Source organism: Pleurodeles waltl, chromosome 6 (genome assembly GCF_031143425.1).
Source record: "Pleurodeles waltl isolate 20211129_DDA chromosome 6, aPleWal1.hap1.20221129, whole genome shotgun sequence".
NCBI lineage: Eukaryota > Metazoa > Chordata > Amphibia > Caudata > Salamandridae > Pleurodeles > Pleurodeles waltl.
The window spans coordinates 18,280,501-18,296,804 of NC_090445.1; the positions used below are offsets into that span (position 1 = coordinate 18,280,501).

The 16,304-nt window shown below is 48.6% G+C and overlaps 1 protein-coding gene across 2 annotated transcripts in view; it reads left to right on the top strand.

The window, feature by feature from the left end:
• HMCN2 (hemicentin 2) overlaps positions 1 to 16,304 on the top strand; it is an 816,728-nt gene that overhangs the window by 120,957 nt on the left and 679,467 nt on the right. For both annotated transcript variants that reach the window (XM_069237054.1, XM_069237056.1), the window contains exons 5-7: positions 9,059 to 9,230; positions 10,165 to 10,271; positions 10,364 to 10,484. In XM_069237054.1, coding sequence (XP_069093155.1) covers positions 9,059 to 9,230; positions 10,165 to 10,271; positions 10,364 to 10,484 — 400 coding nt within the window. The remainder of the gene's footprint in view (positions 1 to 9,058; positions 9,231 to 10,164; positions 10,272 to 10,363; positions 10,485 to 16,304) is intronic.

A 16,304-nucleotide genomic window follows, 5' to 3' on the forward strand; every position in this document is an offset into this window, starting at 1 on the left:
AAAGTCCGGTCCTTCAGGTCCTGGGGGCTGCGGGTGCAGGGTCTTTTCCAGGCGTCGGGACTTAGGTTTCAGAGAGTCGCGGTCAGGGGAAGCCTCGGGATTCCCTCTGCAGGTGGCGCTGTGGGGGCTCAGGGGGGACAGGTTTTGGTACTCACAGTCGTAGAGTAGTCCGGGGGTCCTCCCTGAGGTGTTGGTTCTCCACCAGCCGAGTCGGGGTCGCCGGGTGCAGTGTTGCAAGTCTCACGCTTCTTGCGGGGAGTTGCAGGGTTCTTTAAAGCTGCTTCTTGAAACAAAGTTGCAGTCTTTTTGGAGCAGGTCCGCTGTCCTCGGGAGTTTCTTGTCGTCGTCGAAGCAGGGCAGTCCTCAGAGGATGCAGAGGTCGCTGGTCCCTTTGGAAGGCGTCGCTGGAGCAGAGTTCTTTGGAAGGCAGGAGACAGGCCGGTGAGTTTCTGGAGCCAAGGCAGTTGTTGTCTTCTGGTCTTCCTCTGCAGGGGTTTTCAGCTAGGCAGTCCTTCTTCTTGTAGTTGCAGGAATCTAATTTTCTAGGGTTCAGGGTAGCCCTTAAATACTAAATTTAAGGGCGTGTTTAGGTCTGGGGGGTTAGTAGCCAATGGCTACTAGCCCTGAGGGTGGGTACACCCTCTTTGTGCCTCCTCCCAAGGGGAGGGGGTCACAATCCTAACCCTATTGGGGGAATCCTCCATCTGCAAGATGGAGGATTTCTAAAAGTTAGAGTCACCTCAGCTCAGGACACCTTAGGGGCTGTCCTGACTGGCCAGTGACTCCTCCTTGTTGCTTTCTTTGTTCCCTCCAGCCTTGCCGCCAAAAGTGGGGGCCGTGGCCGGAGGGGGCGGGCAACTCCACTAAGCTGGAGTGCCCTGCTGGGCTGTGACAAAGGGGTGAGCCTTTGAGGCTCACCGCCAGGTGTTACAGCTCCTGCCTGGGGGAGGTGTTAGCATCTCCACCCAGTGCAGGCTTTGTTACTGGCCTCAGAGTGACAAAGGCACTCTCCCCATGGGGCCAGCAACATGTCTCTAGTGTGGCAGGCTGCTGGAACTAGTCAGCCTACACAGATAGTCGGTTAAGTTTCAGGGGGCACCTCTAAGGTGCCCTCTGGGGTGTATTTTGCAATAAAATGTACACTGGCATCAGTGTGCATTTATTGTGCTGAGAAGTTTGATACCAAACTTCCCAGTTTTCAGTGTAGCCATTATGGTGCTGTGGAGTTCGTGTTTGACAGACTCCCAGACCATATACTCTTATGGCTACCCTGCACTTACAATGTCTAAGGTTTTGTTTAGACACTGTAGGGGTACCATGCTCATGCACTGGTACCCTCACCTATGGTATAGTGCACCCTGCCTTAGGGCTGTAAGGCCTGCTAGAGGGGTGACTGACCTATACTTGCATAGGCAGTGAGAGGTTGGCATGGCACCCTGAGGGGAGTGCCATGTCGACTTACTTGTTTTGTTCTCACTAGCACACACAAGCTGGCAAGCAGTGTGTCTGTGCTGAGTGAGAGGTCTCCAGGGTGGCATAAGACATGCTGCAGCCCTTAGAGACCTTCCTTGACATCAGGGCCCTTGGTACTAGAAGTACCAGTTACAAGGGACTTATCTGGATGCCAGGGTCTGCCAATTGTGGATACAAAAGTACAGGTTAGGGAAAGAACACTGGTGCTGGGGCCTGGTTAGCAGGCCTCAGCACACTTTCAATTGTAAACATAGCATCAGCAAAGGCAAAAAGTCAGGGGGCAACCATGCCAAGGAGGCATTTCCTTACAAGGAGCTTCACTCGTCTCCTAGTTCAGCCTAAGCTGCTCTGCTAAGCTACCTTTTCTATCAGCCTAAGTTGCTAGACACCCCTCTACACTAATAAGGGATACCTGGGCCTGGTGCAAGGTGTAAATACCCCTTGGTACTCACTACAAGCCAGTCCAGCCTCCTACAATGCCCTCTCCACATGTACCCGTGCCAGTCTCTTCTTCATGCCCTCTCCGCATATACCCGTGCCAGTCTCTTCTCCATGCCCTCTCTATACATGTACCCATGCCTGTCTCTTCTCTATTTCCCCTCTTCACATGTCCCCGTGACAGTCTCTTATCCATACCCTCTCTGCACATGTGCCCTTGTTGTCTTTTCTCCAGACACTCTCTGTAAATGTATCCATGGCAGTCTCTTCTCCTTGTCCTCTCTCTACATGTACACTTGCCAGTGTCCTCTCTCTACAATGTACCCATGCCAGTCTCTTCCCCATGCCCTCCCTGTGCACATACCTTTGTAGTCTTTTCTCCGTGTCCTCTCTGTAAATGTGTCCATGCCAGTCTCTTCTTCATACCGTCTCTCCACCTGTACCCGTGCCAGTCTCTTATCCATACCCTCTCCACATGTACCCGTGCCCGTCTCTTCTTCATATCCTCTCTCTACATGTACCCGTGCCAGTCTCTTCTCCATGCCCTCTCTATACATGTACCCATGCCTGTGTCTTCTCTATTTCCCCTCTCCACCTGTACCCATGCCAGTCTCACATGTACCCGTGCCAGTCTCTTATCCATACCCTCTCTACATGTACCCGTGCTAGTCTCTTATCGATACCCTCTCTACATGTACCCGTGCCAGTCTCTTATCCATACCCTCTCTGCACATGTGCCCTTGTAGTCTTTTCTCCGTGCCCTCTCCCTACATGTACCTATGCCAGTCTCTTCTTCATACCCTCTCTCTACATGTACACATGCCAGTCTCTTCTCTATTTCCCCTCTCTACATGTACCCATGCCAGTCTCTGCCCCATGCCCTCTCTGCACATGTGCCTTGTAGTCTTTTCTCCAGACACTCTCTGTAAATGTGTCCATGCCCGTTTCTTCTCCTTGCCCTCTCTCTACATGTACTCGTGCCAGTGCCCTCTCTCTACATGTACTCGTGCCAGTGGCCTCTCTCTACATGTACTCATGCCAGTCTCTTCCCCATGCCCTCCCTGTGCACGTACCTTTGTAGTCTTTTCTCCGTGTCCTCTCTGTAAATGTGTCCATGCCAGTCTCTTCTTCATACCCTCTCTCCACCTGTACCCGTGCCAGTCTCTTATCCATACCCTCTCCACATGTACCCATGCCAGTCTCTTCTTCATATCCTCTCTCTACATGTACCCATGCCAGTCTCTTCCCCATGCCCTCTCTGCACGCGTGCCTTGTAGTCTTTTCTCCATGCCCTATCTGTAAATTTATCTATGCCAGCCTCTTCATACTCTCTCTCTACCTGTACCCCTGCTAGTGCCCTCTCTCTACATGTACCAATGCCGGTCTCTTCTCCATGCCCACCCTTTACTTGTGTCCAAGTCATTATGTGCTCTATTAAAACGGGACTGTGCCAGTCTTTTCCCATATGTCCTCTATTTACATGTCTGTGCCAGTCTCTTCTTCATACCCTCTGTTTATATGTTTCTGTGCCAGTCTCTTCTCTCATGCCCCCAATTAAATGTCTGTGCCAGTCTCTTCTTTCATGCCCTCTATTTACATATATCTGTGCCAGTATCTTCTCTCATGCCCTCTTTTTACATCTGTCTGTGCCAGTCCATTCTATTATGCCCTTTATTTACAGGCGTCTGTGCCAGTCTCTTCCCTTATGCACTCTATTTACATGTCTGTGTCAATCTCTTCTCTCATGCCCCATATTTACACTTGTTTGTGCCACTCTCTTTCCTCATACCCTCTATTTACATGTGCCCTCTGTTTACATGTGTCTGTGATAGTCTTTGTGCCAGTCTCTTCTCTCATGTTCTCTGTTTACATGAACCTGTGCCAGTTTCTTCTCTCATGTCCTCTATTTACATGCGTCTGTGCCAGTCTCTTTTCCCATGCCTCCTATTTACACCTGTCTACGCCAGTCTCTTTTATCATGCCCCCTATTTACATCTGTCTGTGCCAGTTTCTCCCCGTTTGCAATCTATTTACATGTGTATGTGCCAGTCTCTCCCCTTTTACAATCTATTTACATTTGTCTGTGCCAGTCTCTTTCCTTGTGCACTCTGTTGACATGTCTTTGCCAGTCTCTTCTCTCATACCCTCTGTTTACATGTGTCTGTGCCAGTCTCTTCTCTCATGCCCTCTATTTACATGTGTCTGTGCCAGTCCCTTCTATCACGCCCTCTGTTTAGAAATGTCTGTGCCAGTCTCTCCCCTTAAGCAATCTATTTACATTTGTCTGTGCCAGTCTCTTCCCTTGTGCACTCTATTTACATGTCTGTGCCAGTCTCTTCTTTCATGCCCTTTGTTTACATGTGTCTGTGTCAGTCCCTTCTCTCATGCCCTCTACTTACATGTCTGCGCCAGTGATTTGCCCTATGCACTCTGTGTACATGTCTGTGCCAGTCTCTTCCCTCGTGCCCTCAAATAACATGCATCTGACAGTCTCTTCCTTCATGTCCATTATTTAAATGTGCTTGTGCCAGTCTCTTCCCTCACTCGAGAGCTGTTCTGCTGGCCACCAATTACTGGAAGTTAGGTAGCCACGTTACCAGGCTGAAGCTCTTTTGCACTAGTCAATAGAAACAAGTTCAAGACTTAGATGGTCACCATTTTCATGGCTTTGGGTGGTGAGTTTCGGGCATTATGAAGGTTTTAGGTTGATTCGCTGGGCATGCAGCCAGAGAGTCTCCGCCCCAGTGAATTGACCAACCGAGCACTCAGAGCCACAGAGACAGAAATCGGGCTTGTGTATCTAAAATTGATGGTTCTCATGTGTGCACCTCCACTCCGTTGACTGCCTGAGGGTAAAGGGCCCATGGTATGCCGACAACTCTGAAGGTGCCCTAGAACTCACTCAAGTGGAAGCACTGGCCAGGCAGCCCCTTAGGCCCATATTTATACTTTTTGACGCACAACTGCGCCAACGCAGTTGTGCGTCAAAAATTTTACCGCCGGCTAACGCCATTCCAAAGCGCCATGCGGGCGCCTTATTTATTGAATGACGTTAGCCGGCGCTGCGGACTGGTGTGCGTAAAAAAAAATGACTCACACCAGGCAGCGCCGGCGTAGGGGAAAATGGAGGTTGGGCATCAAAAAATGGGGCAAGTCAGGTCTGAGGCAAAATTCAGCCCTCAACCCGATTTGCGCCATTTTTTTTGACGCCCAACCCCCATTGAAATGACTCCTGTCTTAGCAAAGACAGGAGTCATGCCCCCTTGCCCAATGGCCATGCCCAGGGGACTTCTGTCCCCTGGGCATGGCCATTGGGCATAGTGGCATGTAGGGGGGCCCAAATCAGGCCTCCCCTATGCCACAAGAAAAATACGGAAAAAAATACTTACCCCAACTTACCTCTACTTCCCTGGGATGGGTCCCTCCATCCTTGGGTGTCCTCCTGGGGTGGGCAAGGATGGCAGGGGGTGTCCCTGGGGGCATGGGAGGGCACCTCTGGGCTCCTTCTGAGCCCACAGGTCCCTTAACGCCTGCCCTGACCCAGGTGTTAAAAAACGGCGCCCATCAGGCTGGGCGCCGTTTTTTAAGGCCTGCCCCCTCCTGTGCGTCAAAATGACGTCACAGTATAAATATGGGGCACAGGCCTTAAAGTCATTTTTTGGAAGGGAACGCCTACCTTGCATATAATTAACGCAAGGCTGGTTCCCCCTTCCCAAAAATGACGCACATGGTGAAACGTTGACGCCCGCGGGGTCGGACGTCAAAGTATAAATATGGGGCAGGGTTTGCGCCGATTGTGCGTCAAAAATTTTGACGCACATTCGGCGCAAACAGAGTATAAATATGCCCCTTAGATTCTTATCCTCACCACCTGCGAGAGGAGGACTTGGCAGCCTAACGTCCCTAGCCTCGACAGCCAAGGACCTGGAAGCAATCACTTGTTCTTGCAGGCCGAGTTAATTACAGGTGTGTTTGTGAAACATGCGTTCACCCTGAGATATGTTCAATAATGATGACGGTGAAGATGAAGATGATAATGATGAAGACAAAGATGATGATGAAGACGATGATCAAGATGATGGTGAAGATGATGATGATGATGAAGATAATGATAAAGATGATGAAGACAAAGACAATGATGATGATGAAGATGATGGTGAAGGTGATGATGATAATGATGAAGATGATGATGAAGATGACGATGATGAAGATGATGGTTAAGATGATGAAGATGATAATAATGAAGATGATGAACACACAGATAATGATGATGATGAGGAAGATGATGGTGAAGATGGTGATGATGACGATGATAATGATGAAGATGATGGTGAAGGTGATGATGATGATAATGATGAAGATGCTGATAAAGATGATGATGATGATGGTGAAGATGACGATGAAGATGATGATGAAGATGACGGTGAAGGTGATGATGATGATGATAATGATGAAGATGATGATGATGAAGATGATGGTGAAGGTGATGATAATGGTGATGAAGATGATGGTCAAGGTGATGATAATGATAACGATGAAGATGATGATGGTGAAGATGATGATAATGATGAAGATGATGATGATGATGATGAAGATGATGGTGAAGGTGATGATAATGATGAAGATGATAAAGATGAAGATGTTGGTGAAGGTGATGATGATGATGATGATGATGGTGAAGATGATGATGATGATGATAAAGATGACGATGATGATAAAGATGATGGTGAAGATGACGATGAAGATGATGATAATGGTGAAGGTGATGATAATGATAATGATGAAGATGATGATGCAGGTGATGATAATGATGATGAAGATGATGGTGAAGGTGATGATAATGATAATGATGAAGATGATTATGATGATGGTGAAGATGATGATGTCGAAGATGCTGATGATTCAGAATCTCTAACCTGCACATATACCCCGGGCCCGGGTGTCCTGGCTCTGCTCTGTCTGTAATGTCTACGTCACCCCCTCTTCCGTCCTCGTCCATTAGTGCGGGGTGCAGTACTTCCCTTCCGCAGATCACACCGGCAGATTCTTAGTCTGGGTGGGGACTTCTCCTCCCTTCAGCTGTGGTGTAAATATCAGATGACATGGATATATGACATGGGAACCCTTTATTACCTATGAGCAATCAACAAAACATAGTTGTACAGTGAATACATATGAATGAAATTGCAATCACTATTATGACCTGTATATCATGTGTGAGTGATTAGGGGCACACAATTAGAGGGAGACTGTTAGGAGGCTGAAAAGCAGAATAAGGCAAGGCGTGAAACTTACCAACCAGCGGAGACTTGTAGACGAGGAACATCATGCCTTGTCCTGTGCCCGGATGGCGCATGGGCGGGCGTACATGGGCTTACCTTAGGTGCACCACCCGTGCTCATCCGCCCCGGCATTGACAAGCTGTAGCCCTTTAACAAAGATACCTGAGGGCTTGGTTAGTGGACAATCAACATGTTCTGGCCACCTTACAGGAAACAGGAGGCTGGGAAGTTGTCTCTAAGATGACCAAAATCAAGAAAAGGAGCCCCAGTCCTGAATAACAAGTTTATTGTTACTTAACTCCATGGTACTCATTTTATCAACCTTGGAAGGATGAAGGGCAAGTGAACCCCTGGGATTGAAGCCCATGACTATGAGATCAGGCACAGATTCCTGCAGTGGATGCATCAGTCCACTGCGGCATCAGTCTTAGCTTTTTCCTTTTTTGACTGTTTGTGCTTAACCGGCAGCTTCACGCAGCGTCTTATGTTCCTTCAACTGTTTGTTAGGTGACCCAAGAACTGCAAACCATTGCATTGCCTTCCTGATTGAGTGTCTCTCCCTGGACCAACTGCTTCTTGCCTGTGTCTTCCTTTGTACGTGTCTGTTGCTGACCTGGCAGCATGGCTAGTGGCCATCACTGGCCTGAGGACTCCAAGCTTGCCCTTTCCTTCCAGGCTAAATGTCTCTTACTGTAGTGACGTTTCCATGCCACACACTTGGTCTCCAGGTTGAGTGACCCCTACCAGCCTGACAGCTTCAGGCCAAGCCCTTGTCTTCCATGGTGCGTGTCCCCCACTAGGCTGACTGTCACATGTCATGTCCTTGTCTTCCCTTTAAGTGTCCGCCACGCAGCATGGCAAAGGCCCTTAATGGACTGACTGTCGCATGCCATGTCCCTGTGTTTCATGACGAGTATCCCTTACTGGCCTGACAGCTTCAAGCCATGTCTATGTCTTCCATGACGAGTGTCCCTTACTGGCCTGACAGCTCCAAGCCACGCAGTTGTCTTGCATGACGAGTGTCCCTTACTGGCCTGACAGCTTTAAGCCATGCCCTTGCCTTCCATGACGAGTGTCCCTTACTTGCCTGATATCTTCAAGCCATGCCCTTGTCTTCCATGATGAGTGTCCCTTTCTGGCCTGACAGCTCCAAGCCATGCACTTGTCTTCCATGACGAGTGTCCCTTACTGGCCTGACAGCTCCAAGCCATGCACTTGTCTTCCATGACGAGTGTCCCTTACTGACCTGATATTGTCAAGCCATGCCCTTGTCTTCCATGACGAGTGTCCCTTACTGGCCTGATAGCTCCAAGCCATGCACTTATGTTCCATGACGAGTGTCCCTTACTGGCCTGACAAATCCAAGCCATGCTCTTGTCTTCCATGACGAGTGTCCCTTACTGGCCTGACAGCTCCAAGCCATGCACTTGTCTTCCATGACGAGTGTCCCTTACTGGCCTGACAAATCCAAGCCATGCTCTTGTCTTCCATGACGAGTATCCCTTACTGGCCTGACAGCTCCAAGCCATGCACTTGTCTTCCATGACGAGTGTCCCTTACTGACCTGATATCTTCAAGCCATGCCCTTGTCTTCCATGACGAGTGTCCCTTACTGGCCTGATAGCTCCAAGCCATGCACTTACGTTCCATGACGAGTGTCCCTTACTGGCCTGACAAATCCAAGCCATGCTCTTGTCTTCCATGACGAGTATCCCTTACTGGCCTGACAGCTTCAAGCCATGCCCTTGTCTTCCATGACGAGTGTCCCTTACGGACCTCACAGCTCCAAGCCATGCACTTGTTCCTCAGGTTGAGTTTCTGTTGCTATCTTGCATCCTCCAAGTAATGCATTCATCTTCCGTCAGGTACTAAGATGGGTGGAAGAGGCGATCCAGGCCTTGAAGGTGCACCTGCTGTCCACAGACCACGAGACGGAGGGCGAGCACACCTGGGAAATCCCTTTCGACCCCAGCTTGAAAGAGGTCACAATCTCTCTGAGTGGACCGGAACCACACATTGAAGTCAAAGACCCATCAGGTTTGCACAGTAGAGGGCCAGCACTGTACTCATGGCATGTGCTCGGGAGGGTGTTTGTGTGAAAGAGTAAGTCAGGACTGTAAGAGTAAGCCAGATATGGAAAGCACCTGCTCACTGTTACAGTCTGGGTAAGGAATGAGCGGTTGAATCAATTTTATACTCATGATGGGTATAAAGGCTAATTTGATTGCAATATTAAGAGGGTGTGGACTCATATGATGAGCTGTTGTTGGAAACTTTTTTGCACTTCCAAGGATGGAAAATAGATTCCATTGGGAAAACCAAAGAGTTGACACACTTGATAACTGTGATGGCCAATTACGTCATTGGCAGCCATACAGAGTGTTGGGTTTCATATCACAGCTAAGATAGAATGTTGGGCTCTACTGGATAAGCAGCGATAACCTTGTATGTAGAATTTCCATAACAGGGCTGTGGGTGCTGCTGACTGACTAGGAGATGTTACTTGAGTGTATTATATAACAAAGGTGAATGACTCGCAAGGTAACTGGAGCTGTGATTGTGTTGAGTATCCATCTAAAGAGGATGGTTGCCATTGGTTTGCAGTATCATTCTGTGGTTTCCATTGGCTACTTAGATCTATAACAGCTGATGTGGCAGTATTTCCTTGGATCCCCATGAGCAGGGTGATCTGGAAGAGGGTGCAAATGAAGAACTGGGCTTTGAATTTAATGCCAGAAGTCCATAACTCACCCTTTCCCATCCTCTATCTGATATCTCCAGGACTGCCTTTAGTCGCCGCATACGTCTGGACCGGCCTTAATCTCTATCTGTCTTAAGTTTTCCCATATCCTCTCACCATGTTGCATTTCTTCCCTCTTCACCAGTTATCTTATTCTGGTATTTTGCTGTAGGATTCTAGGACACACCACCAACACTGAGCAGAAATCTCTTGTTTTGTTTTCTGCTCCAGGGAGAATTCTTCAAAAGGGCCAAGGCATGGAGGAGCTTCTCAACATCCCAAACTCGGCTACGGTGCTGGTGATCAAACCCATCGAGCCGGGCCTGTGGACGGTGAAGGTAAGAGTGCAATGGCGTACAAGCCTTGTGCTGCTCACACTTCTTGTGATGTTCCATCAGTCCTTTAAACTTGTAATCATGTCCACCTATAGATCAGTAGCCGCGGGCGCCACTCGGTGAGGATCACAGGCGTGAGCACCCTCGATTTCCAAGCAAGCTTCTCTACCTTACGAGCCATCGATCCAGCTCGCACCAAAGACCGTCCCATTCAAGGTAATCCAATCATACTTCACGTGCAAGGTCTCTACCAAGGCACGAGTATTATTATGTGGACATAAGGACACCTTCACAAACAAGAGTAACCTCTTTAAACCAAGGTGACAGGGTTAAATAAACCAACCATCAAAAAGGCCTGCCTTAGTTATACCCTAGCCTCATAGCATCATAACTGTGAGAGCGCAAACGTCATATATTTATGGCAGTGTATTGTAATATAAAATCATTCACATGCACAAAAATAGTATAGCATTTTTTTTCAAACTTTATTTAGTTTCCACAGGTTCATATTGCATAGTAGTTACCACAATCTGAGAGTGCTGGCTTCGCCCTCCCAAAGTACACCCTTATATTCACAATGTGTCTGGAATGTGTCACTGCACAACTGTCCCATCATTGGCTGTCTATCCACACCCTGGTGAGATAGTACTCCCAGGGCGGACTCAACCAAGAACTCTTGGAAGTGCTCAGGTAAAGTACCGACTGCTATGCCTAGGTTTATGGTTTTCCAGAATGTAAAGAAATGGCTCCCTGTTGCAGTTACCCCCCACTTTTTGCCTGATGCTGACTTGACTGAGAAGTGTGCTGGTACCGTGCTAACCAGGCCCCAGCACCAGTGTTCTTTCACCTAAAATGTACCATTGTCTCCACAATTGGCACAACCCTGGCACCCAGGTAAGTCCCTTGTAACTGGTACCCCTGGTACCAAGGGCTCTGATGCCAGGGAAGGTCTCTAAGGGCTGCAGCATGTCTTATGCCACCCTAGGGACCCCTCACTCAGCACAGACACACTACTTGCCAGCTTGTGTGTGCTGGTGGGGAGAAAATGACTAAGTCGACATGGCACTCCCCTCAGGGTGCCATGCCAACCTCACACTGCCTATGGCATAGGTAAGTCACCCCTCTAACAGGCCTTACAGCCCTAAGGCAGGGTGCACTATACCACAGGTGAGGGCATAGGTGCATGAGCACTATGCCCCTACAGTGTCTAGGCAAAACCTTAGACATTGTAAGTGCAGGGTAGCCATAAGAGTATATGGTCTGGGAGTCTGTCAAAAACGAACTCCACAGCTCCATAATGACTACACTGAATACTGGGAAGTTTGGTATCAAACTTCTCAGAATAATAAACCCACACTGATGCCAGTGTTGGATTTATTAAAAAATGCACACAGAGGGCATCTTAGAGATGCCCCCTGTATTTTACCCAATTGTTCAGTGCAGGACTGACTGGTCTGCACCAGCCTGCTGCTGAGAGACGAGTTTCTGACCCCATGTGGTGATAGCCTTTGTGCTCTCTGAGGACAGAAACAAAGCCTGCTCTAGGTGGAGATGCTTCACACCTCCCCCCTGCAGGAACTGTAACACCTAGCAGTGAGCCTCAAAGGCTCAGGCTTCGTGTTACAATGCCCCAGGGCACTCCAGCTAGTGGAGATGCCCGCCCCGTGGACACAGCCCCCACTTTTGGCGGCAAGTCCAGGAGAGATAATGAGAAAAACAAGGAGGGGTCACTGGCCAGTCAGGATAGTCCCTAAGGTGTCCTGAGCTGAGGTGACTCTGACTTTTAGAAATCCTCCATCTTGCAGATGGAGGATTCCCCCAATAGGAATAGGGATGTGCCCCCCTCCCCTCAGGGAGGAGGCACAAAGAGGGTGTAGCCACCCTCAAGGACAGTAGCCATTGGCTACTTCCCTCCCAGACCTAAACACACCCCTAAATTCAGTATTTAGGGGCTCCCCAGAACCTAGGAAACTAGATTCCTGCAACCTAAGAAGAAGAGGACTGCTGAACTGAAAAACCTGCAGAGAAGACGGAGACACCAACTGCTTTGGCCCCAGCTGTACTGGCCTGTCTCCCCACTTCTAAAGACACTGCTCTAGCAACGCGTTCCCAGGGTCCAGCAACCTCTGAAGCATCAGAGGACTACCCTGCATCTAGAAGGACCAAGAACTCCTGAGGACAGCGGCTCTGTTCCCCAAAGACTGCGTCTTTGCAACAAAGAAGCAACTTTAAAACAACACACGTTTCCCGCCGGAAGCGTGAGACTTTGCACTCTGCACCCGTTGACCCTGGCTCGACTTGTGGAGAACAAACACCACAGGGAGGACTCCCCGGCGACTACGAGACCGTGAGTAGCCAGAGTTGAGCCCCCACAGCGATGCCTGCAGAGGGAATCCCGAGGCTCCCCCTGACCGCGACTGCCTGCTTCAAAGACCCGACGCCTGGGAAAGACACTGCACCCGCAGCCCCCAGGACCTGAAGGATCCGACCTCCAGTGCAGGAGCGACCCCCAGGTGGCCCTCTCCCTTGCCCAGGTGGTGGCTACCACGAGGAGCCCCCCCCTTGCCTGCCTGCATCGCTGAAGAGACCCCTTGGTCTCCCATTGATTTCTATTGCGAACCCGACACCTGTTTATACACTGCACCCGGCCGGCCACCGTGCTGCTGAGGGTGTACTTTTTGTGCAGACTTGTGTGTCCCCCAGTGCCCTACAAAACCCCCCTGGTCTGCCCTCCGACGACGCGGATACTTACCTGCTGGCAGACTGGAACCGGGGCACCCCCTTCTCCATTGAAGCCTATGTGTTTTGGGCACCACTTTGACCTCTGCACCTGACCGGCCCTGAGCTGCTGGTGTGGTAACTTTGGGGTTGCTCTGAACCCTCAACGGTGGGCTACCTTGGACCCAAACTTGAACCCCGTAGGTGGTTTACTTACCTGCAAAAACTAACAAACACTTACCTCCCCCAGGAACGGTTGAAAATTGCACTGTGTCTAGTTTTAAAATAGCTATATGTCATTTATGTGAAAACTGTATATGCTATTTTGCTAATTCAAAGTTCCCAAAGTTCCTACATGAAATACCTTTCATTTGAAGTATTACTTGTAAATCTTGAACCTGTGGTTCTTAAAATAAACTAAGAAAGTATATTTTTCTATACAAAAACCTATTGGACAGGAATTGTCTCTGAGTGTGTGTTCCTCATGTATTGCCTGTGCGTGTACAACAAATGCTTAACACTACTCCTTTGATAATCCTCCTGCTCGACCACACTACCACAAAATAGAGCATTGGAATTATCTTTTTTTGCCACTACCTTACCCTTGGACTCTGTGCACACTATTCCTTACTTTGAAATAGTACATACAGAGCCAACTTCCTACACAGGAATATTACAATCCCCAGGAAACCTGAGCTAGATTGGTTTTATTGGCGCCTCTGATACCCTCTAATAAAGAAAGTCTTTGGGGTTTACGAACAGGCATTTTTAAGTGTATTAGCTGGATCCCTGCTTCTAGCCAGTTGGTACTTTATCTAAGCACTCCCAAGAGTTCTTGGTTGAGTCCGCCCTGGTAGTACCATCTTACCAGGGTGTGGATAGACAGCCAGGGATGAAGCAGGCCACTACTAGTGGGTGAGGCTTCAATTCCAATTCTTGGAACAGTCCAACTGGTTGACTGTAGGAGAGGTTTGCTTTGAATCTTAGGAATGAATAAATTGTGGGAACAGTCCAGGAACTCATATTGCAGGGTAGCATCAGCTGGGTTTGACCAAAACTGTACAAAAACTAAATTAATCCTTGTTACAATGAGCATCGCCTGCATTAGTGTTGGGGTGGGAGGAATAAGAGCTGTGTGAAAGCCCCCCTGAGCCTGTACTAATAGGGTATCGGCTGTAACTTGTTGGACCACAAAAAATGCTAAGGTAGGGGGTCAGGCGTCTACCACGTTTCCTCATCGAATGTAACTAGCTCAGAAGACATGGGCATTCCATCCAGTCCCGAGCATTGGGGAGCAGAGTATTGCAACTTTAAATCATATTTATTTCTTATAAAACATAAGTTTAAAAAAAACTCTCAAAAAGCATTAACACAACATAATTATTAAGACAATACAAATTATTACACTTAAGAAATCTCTTTTGAGCATTTTTCTGAAATATTAACTGTTACCCAAGCTATACCATATGCAAGGTTCCTACCAACCTCCTATTTTACCATTAGTCAATTCGTAAATTGTTCCTCATCAAAACATTCTATCATGTGAAAAGCAGTGATGGATCCCTGTGAATCATGATGCAGCGTTGGGGTGGCCCTGTTGGTTAACCCCGCCTTCTTCAGGACACAACATTAATGTATTCACCTTATGATGACTTTACAATTGAAATCTACTCATTTAACATCTAACTTATTTGTTACACGCAACACAAAAATAAACTAAATTACATACACCTCTAATGCACAGCACAAATATTAGGTGTGTCACTCATGTAGCCACATGCTCCCAGTTATGTACTGATGGAAACACATCATTTTCTATCTCTGTATTTATCCATAAAGAACTCCACAGGTTATGTGCAGTAGGGTATCAAATTACCATGATAATAAACTAAATTAAACCAGACACTTACTTACAATACTGATAAGACATTTTATTCTGCTTCACACAGTTTCGCAATGAGAAAGGTTCTAGATATTTCAAAAATATTTATTGTTAGGGGTCTTATTCACCCAGTGATAATATTTAGAGGGTCATTACGACCCTGGCGGTCTCCGACCGCCAGGGGTAATGTGGCGTCCGTACCGCCAACAGGCTGGCGGTACAGAGACCCGTATTACGACCGCGGTGGTAGCGCCACGGTCGCACCGCCGGGGCCGGCGGTTTACCGCCGTTTTAGCCCCGGCGGTTATAATCCGCCAGGACAGCGCTGCAAGCAGCACTGCCCTGGGGATTATGACTCCCCTACCGCCGGCCTGTTTCTGGCGGTTTGCACCACCAGGAAGAGGCTGGCGGTAAGTGGAGTCCTGGGGCCCTTGGGGGCCCCTGCTCTGCCCATGCCACTGGCATGGGCAGTGCAGGGGCACCTAACAGGGCCCCATGCAGCTTTTCACTGTCTGCATAGCAGACGGTGAAAAGCGCAACGGGTGCTACTGCACCCGTCGCACAGCCGCAACACCGCCGGCTCCATTAGGAGCCGGCTCCTATGTTGCGGCCGCATCCCCGCTGGGCCAGCGGGCGTAAACTAGGTTTGCGCCCGCCGGTCCAGCGGGGATGCTGTAATGGGGTCCGCGGGAGTGCGGCCGCATTGGCGGGCGGCGGTAGCCGCCCGCCAAGCTTGTAATGACCCCCTTAATGTCCTTTCATCTCATATTCAGCCCCAGCTGTAGGGGGACAATGAGGACATTTGTTACAGTTATCAAAACATTACAGAGAGCCTTATGCATTATTTATGTTGGTTAAACTCCTTATTGTTCTATCATTAAATAAATAAAAGAACATTTATTTGTGACAACCCAGCTTCTCCAACAAGGCATGAGTGATGCGATGTAAATCTAAGGAATATGTCACACCACAACCGTCCTGTCATGACATGAGTCCTTCGCTGTACATCTAAGGAATGTGTCACAGCACAACAGTCCTGTCATGACATAAGTCCTATGCTGGAAATCTAAGGAATGTGTCAGAGCACAACTGCCCTGTCATGACATGAGTCCTATGCTGGAAATTCAAGGAATGTGTCATAGCACAACTGTCCTGTCATGACATGAGTCATACGCTGTAAAAATGACAAGAGTCCTACACTGTAAATCTGAGGAATGTCTCACAGCACAACATTCCTGTCATAACATGAGTCCTATGCTGTACATCTAAGGAATGTGTCAGAGCACAACTGCCCTGTCATGACATGAGTCCTATGCTGGAAATTCAAGGAATGTATCACAGCACAGCCGTCCTGTCATGACATGAGTCCTACGCTGTACATCTAAGGAATGTGTCACAGCACAACCGTCCTGTCATGACGTTAGTCCTATGCTGTA